Source organism: Phaethon lepturus, unplaced genomic scaffold (assembly GCF_000687285.1).
Source record: "Phaethon lepturus isolate BGI_N335 unplaced genomic scaffold, ASM68728v1 scaffold14562, whole genome shotgun sequence".
In the NCBI taxonomy this organism is placed as follows: domain Eukaryota; kingdom Metazoa; phylum Chordata; class Aves; order Phaethontiformes; family Phaethontidae; genus Phaethon; species Phaethon lepturus.
The window spans coordinates 1-8,437 of record NW_010522686.1 but is presented as its reverse complement, the minus strand read 5'-3'; the positions used below and the strand labels follow the sequence as shown (position 1 = coordinate 8,437).

The following is an 8,437-nucleotide window of genomic DNA, read 5'->3' as shown; positions in this document are numbered from 1 at the left end:
CAAGGGCAAGAAATACACTACCATACAGGAATATGGTACGAGAAATACAATAACATACAGGATAGAACAAAAGAGAACAGCGCCCCAAGACATCAATGATTGCCTTGAACTGCTTCCCAGCCTATGTGAAGGTAAAGAGAGTGAGTCTTAGTCTTTTCTTGTAGCTAGGGAGAGGCTGAAATACTCCCACTACGCCATCAAGTACTGCATAGGGAGACAAAGGGAGACGTTGCCAATGGACTGCCTGGCTCGCTACATTTTAAGAGCTTTATAAATTGTTAAAAAGGTCTTCCCTTCAGAATGACTCCAGGTGAACAGTACCCAGTGCTGGCAGAAGCATGCGACGCTCCTGTTTTGGTATTCTAGTTGGATACAAGATGGGCCTGGAAAAGAGAAGATAAGCACAACGGCTTTTGAGAAAGAAGTCACCTTCTTTCCAAATTCTTAAGGGTCAAGGCTCAAACAACTCGAGGTCCAGTCTACAACCATTCTTTTAATCAGTCAGTCAGATGGAAAATATTACTGTTCTTCACAAGCAAAGGGCTCAGTTACTACAATGGTCCTTTTGCTACTTCCTTCATTTTCACATCTTCTATGAAGAGTAAGTTGTGAACTATATTAACTACAGACAAGGTTTTTTTCTTCAGCCCCAGTATACCAATCCAACCACTACCTGTCAGCCACCTTTTGTCTCAAGACCAGAAAGCAACTCCAGTCCTTGCCTTCATTTGGGAAATGGTAGATAGGAAGAGATTGAAATCAAAATAAACACTATAACCTGATTTTTAAAGCTGTTAAGTTTTCTCAAGAACACTCAGTGTACGAATACCCAGAGTACCTTAAATTTCAAAAGCATGTTAGGGTGTTCTGAGAGGGGAAAATATGTTCACATTTTAGAACACTGTGCATGTCTGAAAGTTAAACAAATCAGAACTACCTACAAACGAACAATACTGTTTTCCCCTTGGTGGACTCTACCACCGTTTCTCTAAATGTTAAGAGTCAAAGTGTGTTCACTATCAGCTGGGCACCTATCCCATCACTGTACATTCACATTAAAAAAAGACTTCTTTCCAGTGTGCATTACTCATAAATGTGCTCAGTCAGACTGATTCTCTGCCCCTTTATGTTCTATGGTGAATTAGGAAAGGGTCTGTTAAAGGATGATACAGGCCACTCTTTTGTGATGGTCTGCAGTTTTCTTTCCCAATACATTTTCTTTTTATTTAGCACTTCCATTTTTATCCTGTGCTCCTCTTCGGCCATCTCACACTCTCTTTCTATTTGCTGTATTTTTGCCACATGAACTTCATTCATTTGGATTAACTGCAGTTGCAAAATTGACATTTGCTGATGATGTTCTTCCTCATGCATCTTTTTCAGAGCACTTTCCTGAGATGCTTTACTTCTGTAGTTCTTTTCTGCTGCTATTCTGACATCAGAACACGAAGGCTCAGATTGGGAGGTACCTTCACATACCGGGAAATGTACCAGCTCTTTCTCTTCATCACAGAGTTCTCTATTTGAGACAACAAATGACTCTGCAAAACATAAGAGGAAAAAGTATTTTAGTATTCCCTCCTTCTCCCTCAAGAAACACGAAGTGGTGATAATGCAGTTATTGGTGTATACATCTAAACCTTGTGCTCGTAGTACAGGAGCCACTACATAAATTCTGTTACAGAATACTAAGGGCATAATGGTCTGAACTGAACCGCTTTGGGCTCTGTTGATAGACCTCCATGGCTATAATGGGAGCTCATATTACTAAAGTGAATGTAGGCATTTATAAGTGGACGCTTAAATTCAGGTAGCTGAGCTTGGAGCTGAATCTTAATGCAGCTGTTTAAGCCAAATCCTTATGTGACTTGCAATATTTTTATGAAAGATTTGAGTATCAGGTGAAGAGCTGCATCAACATTAATACCAAGAGACTGGGGAAAAACTAGAAAGAATACTACTTATTCCTTCCTTATCACTACTGTACATGCTGTAAGTGTCGTGGTGTATAATTTTTGGAAAAAATGACATTATTCTAACTTTGAGAAGATTCTGCCAATTCCACTGAAATAAGAGAAACTACTCATGGAATAAAATAGTAACCACTGCAAACAGTGGTCTCAAAATACATTCCTTTACAAATCCTGATTACTACTTATGGTAAATACAATTATGAAAGAGACGTTGTAAGAGCATTATCTAACAATGTAGTTACTGTTGTCTTTTGAGCAAGGACAGTCTTCTATGTGCGATCTTGACATAATAAAGTTTTCAAGAAACCACTGTAGCCACCCTCCCTGCTGGTTTTGGATTATTCCTTCTATGTATGCTTGCCAAACAAAGAAGAATGTAGAGATGAACTTTTTGGAAAAGGCCATTCTCCAATGTGGACTGCAGCATGAAATACAGCTCTACGTACTCTTTGTAGTCCTTGAAAACAAAGGAGGAAAGACCTACAGAGAACTCTTGCAGCAGACAATTGTGTATCAGTTTGCTGCTGCTGGTATTTTTTTTTTTTTTTTTTAATGCTTGGATAACCTTTTTCCAGCAAAATAATACATTATAAAGGATCAAAATATCCTTGAGACTGTTCTCTAGAAAGCCATCATGATAGCTACTGTGATGCTTGCCACAAAGTAGCAGATATGTCAAAAACTGATGAAAAAAAATTGAGTAAAACCTCATTTTAACTACTGGGGGCCTAGGGAAATACATGGAGTCTTGTAGTATCATAGTTCTGAAATTACTTTTCTATAACCAGCAGTCACAGCTAAGTGGAGAGATTTAGACTGCTGAAAGAGAATCACTGGCAAAATCACATACAAAACAATACTACTTGCATCATTACAGTAACGTTTATACCTTGACTAGAAGCATCAGGCTGATATTCAGAATCTTCTTCTGGTGGGCTCTGCAAAAAGTACATTTGCTCAGGCATTATGCTGGCTTCCCTATGATGTGAGTATTTATAAGTGGACTAATGCTTCTTTTTACCTTCTCCCGCCTTTCATGTGCCATTATCTTTTTTGTCCGTGCCTTGATATTTTCCCAGCATTTCTTTAACTGTTTGAAGTCTCGCAGTGATACGCTGGGCTGTGAATTATATTCATGAGCTAGTGCTTGCCAGGTACGTTGTTTCAGAGCAATAGTTCTTGCATCACTTTTTTTACATTCAAGCACGTATTTGTATTTTTCAACTAATGCAAGCAGCACACTCTTCTCCACTTCTGAGAAGTATTTAGCAGGCTTTATTATTTCGTTTTGCATTTTCTACTGTTTCTCCAAGAAGCCAAAAATCCTATGAAAACAATGTTGAAAGCAAAAAACAAGCACAAATTAGAACTGGTTACAGTATCAAGAAATTGTGTTTCAGCAAGTAACTCCTAAGCATAACTTCTGACTCAAACACACTTAATTTTCTAGAAGAGCTTGTGAATAGTTCTAGCGGACATAATGAAACATTCAGATAAGATATAGTATATTTAGATGCTGTTGCCACTTTAGTGGCTACACAGTTACAGAAGTATACCATAATGAGGAGCAGCTGCTTGTCTTTGTTACAATTTGTCTTGACACAAAATACCCAGTATTAAAATTACTGAGTAACTTGTTTTTAATAACTTGTTTTCCTATTCACTGCACTTCGTTACAGCCATAGAGTTCAGAAATCCAGCTCTTGAGAGCTTCAGTTTTAAGTCTAATGCCGCCTTCAGCGAGTTTGGGTTTCCTTTGGTACGCAAAACGCCCTCTTCTGCCCTTGCTGACTGCATATAACAAATTTCTCCCCTCTCCCTACAATATCTGAAAGTTTTATGAGAAATGATAGCAAGAAGTTCTTTTTTAAAGACTTCGGTCAGTTTGGTTCCCCCCCACGCTCAGCCCCCCTGGACTGACATCCAACAGGCAGCAGGATCCTGACTAGTGTTACGATACTGAGAAGAGGCAAGGGTTGCAAGAAGACATGAACTAATGACAGAAACTAACTGCTCTGAAGGTACAGGTCCCTCACCCTTTACTGCTGACTCGGCATGTCTGGCACTGCTGGTCACTCTCAGGAGCAAATGCCCAAGCTAAAAAATTTTTGCCTCACTCAAGACGGCCACTGCTATATACTTAGGCCATGTTAACAACTGTCTCTCTTCTCAGGCCTAGGACTTATGTACACAATAGGAAAAGGGTAGCTGATACCAGGGAATTCTTAGCCATAAAAAAAATGAATAAAGCAGTGTTTCCTTGAATTACTAACACATGACTGTGCTGCACAATGTAGTTTTTTCTTTTCTCTTTCCACATTTCTCTCCCCATTCCCTCCCACTACAATTGCATAGCCCCAATTACTTTTACATTTTGGGCAGAAACTTCTGGATAGTTAAGTAGAAAAAGGGGGAGCAATGCCGTCTTAGTTTACATTTCTTCTGGTTTAATAAAACTCAGGGATGGAATATATTTTATAACAGGTTCATATTCCTAACAGTCTAGGACTCTCTAGGACCCAAAAAGGATTTTCTAGTATTTTGCCCATTGTTTCCACTACTTCCCTCATAATATTATTTGAAGATGCCATAGATGTCACCACCAGAACTCCTCTTTTCAGTATTTTTTCCTTAACTCCGCTGCACTAGCACTGTCTTCATACCATTCTTGTAATTCCTTTCCTCCAAATATCTTAATATTTACACTTATTCTCACCTCTTTCAGTGAAGGTAACTGCTTAGATTTACAAAGAAAGCTAACAGGCAAGCTAATATCAAAATAAGAAATCAGCTCTGACATAAGAACAGAAGCTTTCTCAAGTACCTCATAAAATATGACAAAACCCAGCAAAACAAAGAAGGGGAGTCAAAGAATAGAAGAGGCAGTAGAACAAAGCCTAGATTACCAAAACTGAAACAAAGTGAATGGAAATAAGTGATAGTCTAAGTATGTTAAGTCAGTAGCAGTAGCTAAGTTGTATCCTTACTGAAAAACAGGCAACAAACACGCAGTTTGTACTTTCTGGCACTGCTCAACTGGATGATCACCAGGCATGTACTGACTGGACAGCCAGCACCTACGTGGTTCCCAGCTAGTCACAGTTCTGCTGTTTCTTACCAATTGCTGGTGCCATGGGAGCATGGGAGAGCTGGAGTTTTTACAGCAGGCAGGATTTAGGGGACAAAGGGAAGGATTCGTAGGAAATCAGACTTTATTAGTCCTACTGCTTGCAAGAACAGCTTGTTTATTTTGCAAGAAAGAAAAACGTGGAAGAAGAAGAGAGCTGGGTGGCTGTAAGGAAGACAGTTCCCTGATCCACCATTTCCTCCATCACACTATATCAAGTTATTTATTACCTTCTGTGAAAACATTAGTTGCCCCACATATTGATGACAGAAATTATTAAACACCCATAATCCCACAGAACAAACTAAGTGCATGTAAACAAACTTGAAAGTATCACATACCGATCATTATAATGTCTAGGTCTAATAGACATAAGAGAACATCTGCCTTAGAAGTTCCTTAAATAAAAAATAAATTAAAAAATAAGAAAAAAGTCAGGAAATTGACATCCTAACAAAGAGATACTGAAAACTGGCAACTTTGTTCCATGAAACACCTCTCAAAACATGTAAAATAAGAGAGACCTAATATAGAAACAAACTCCATCTACTAATCTATTACATACTTATATACTTATTGGACCATTCCAAACCATTGATCTGCTTTGGACAGCTGCTGAAATGAAATTCTTGGGACTAAATATTGATGCTTCAATCTGTCTTAACCTCAGTTTCACCAAGGAACAGGATTGAAAAGCAGTCCCACCAGCAAGTCATAAGGCCCAATAGCTTACAACACTGAAAAAAAACAGGATCAGAGACTCCATGTGACCAGAAATGGCTGATTCTGCCTTCCACTGATGCATGTAAATCTTATTTCTAGCTTTATCTCTAGGTGTGAGAATCTCAGACCAAAAATCATGACATGTTTGTGTGTAGAAAAACCCTTTAAATAGAAAAACGATGGATTTTCAAGTACCTTTGAACTTAAGTTCAAAAAGTTGGGACTTCTGGATTCTGGGTGCTAAATGAATTTTAATAAATATTTAGCCACACAAACTGGCAGAGATCAACTGATACCAGTAAATATTTAAAACATTTCCAAATATGACTTCATATATATTCTCAACCTATACTGCGATAAAAGTCCATCTTCCATGGATGAAGCCACAGCAAACCCCTACATATACACAATGTACTTGCGTCCTTTCCATGAAAGACAGGATTATGATCTGGGATGCATAAAAGAACTCAAGAACTGGTGAAAGCAGTTTAATGTACTTACTACACAGAAGAAAAGAGTTCTTGAAGATTCTTTTCAAGCTCTTACACACTTAGCCTGCTTGCTTCTATATATTAAAGCTCAATTTCAATTACGTAGAACAGAAAGCACTCTGAGATATCAGAAAACAAGAGTACTGAGGAGTCGCAGCAAAACACCACCATATATTTCGATTCACCTCTTTTTCTTTAAGCATCAATCACCTTCTGGCAGCCCTCTGGTTCCTCTGCGGAATACGAGAAAGGACCCTCACAAGCCCAAACAATTTCCATTTCAAGGCTAAAAGATCCTTTCAGGACATATGCCCAGGATATGATTTAGCATGTAGGAATCTGTGCTGAAATGGAAGGAGTTTATCGTGTATAGCTCATAAAGCAAACAAGATTGATTTGGGAATGTGTAGGTACATGAGGACAGTTGCACAGTAAATTCTAAGAAACAAAGAATGGAAGGCTTCTCCCATGCTTACAGGTGCCCAGGCTCTAAGACATAAGAGTCGTAAGGAAGTACTTTATCCTAAATATTGTCTCCTGGCATGGCTCAATTAATAACTTGCTTTAAAACAAATTAGTGTCCTAAGTACTTGTCCTCTCATACAAAGCTTTATCACTTTAAAATAATCAAAATACCTTTCAACTCCTGATTTTTACTTTGAAATGTTGTGTTCTTCTTTTAAAGACTATAAGCGATGCACTGTGATCTGCTGGAAGAATATCTTGAAAAACAATTACACAAGTGAAGAAGTGCACATATGTTCATAAATATGTATATACGTATTATTTTGCTTGCACACACCTAAACACACACCCAAACTCCAACCAGTTGTAAAGAAGTCCCTTTAAAAAAAAAAAAATCACTTCAGGTTGGCATGTATGAGCATTTTCAGTCCCTGAAATATTTTTTTAGGCATGAGAAAATGCAAAGAGAAAGTTATGGTGGAAGATTTAACCCAAATATTACGGTTACACTAACCCAACCCAAAGAACATTGTTTGCTAGCAAACTATTGTCACTTGTGGTGTGAAAAATTGAATTAATTTACCAATGCCAACAGGATTACTACCAGAAATAGTTAATTACTGAAAAAAAGAAAATTTGTTTATTCAACTTAAATCACAGATGAAGCTTTAAGCATAGTCAGTAATTAACAGCATTGGAAATCAATCATAATTCTGTCCTTTTCATCCAGTGTTTGAGGGTGAAAGGAAGGCATGGGAATGGAATCACCAAAGCAGTCACAACAACAGGTTTATCTTTCATTTGGATGACAGAATCAGCAGTAAACAGTGTCCTCCTTCCTCAGATGTTAGGTGTTCCTCACAGAGCTTCCATCAGTGTTCCAGGCCTGACCCTGTCTACCTTGAGACTTGAAATCACTAGGTATTTAGTGATATGAAATGAATATGAATGAAATCTACATGAAAATTGTGTTACATATAGTCAGGTTTAAAAAAAAAAAAAAAAACACAAACCAAAAACCTTTGGGTGCTCCCCCCCTCCATCTTTTAAAACACAAATTAATAGTTAGAACGGATCATCCAGCAAATGAGCAAAATAGTCTCTTAGTAAAAATTCACAGTACTTTGCCTAAATTTCTCCTGGCAAATTTTATATGCAAATACACACCGATGTATTTTTTAAATAGATATATAATATTACGTTCTATAAAACACACACATAGATACATTTTGAGCGGGTCACCCCGCTACCTATGGAGGACATCCAAAGCAGTTTGTGCAAAGAAAGGTAATGGACGCAGGTTGCTATTTCGAACGATTGTCTGAAATTCATCAAAAACAGGCAAAAACAGGCATCCTACCGGACTCTCCTCCACCCGAACTTCTCAAACATTAACTCGAGCTTGTTTTTATTTCCTCGCTAAGCTCCTCTGCAGCTTGAACAAGAAAGGAGAGCGGGTCCCGGCTCGACAAAGACGACCGCTCCACCCAGGGCGGGCATGCAGGCTGCGGCTGCGGCGCGGATCCAGGGACATCTGCCGCGGCAGGAGGAACGGCAAACGGTCAGGCTGTCACCCGGCGCCCGCGGAGACCGCGCTCTGCGGCGTCGGCGGGGACAACCCCACCCTGCAGCCCCTGCTTTCTCCCTTCTCGTAACAA

General features: G+C 38.8%; 1 protein-coding gene across 1 annotated transcript; it reads right to left on the bottom strand.

The window, feature by feature from the left end:
* Nucleotides 1-1,117: 1,117 nt before the first annotated feature.
* On the bottom strand, nt 1,118-8,333 carry MSANTD3 (Myb/SANT-like DNA-binding domain containing 3). The gene is given in 4 exon segments (XM_010281893.1): nt 1,118-1,541; nt 2,863-2,946; nt 2,949-3,298; nt 8,140-8,333. Coding segments are annotated over 3 exon segments (813 nt in total). The 5' UTR covers nt 3,268-3,298; nt 8,140-8,333; the 3' UTR covers nt 1,118-1,131.
* Between the last annotated feature and the right edge of the window lie 104 nt (nt 8,334-8,437).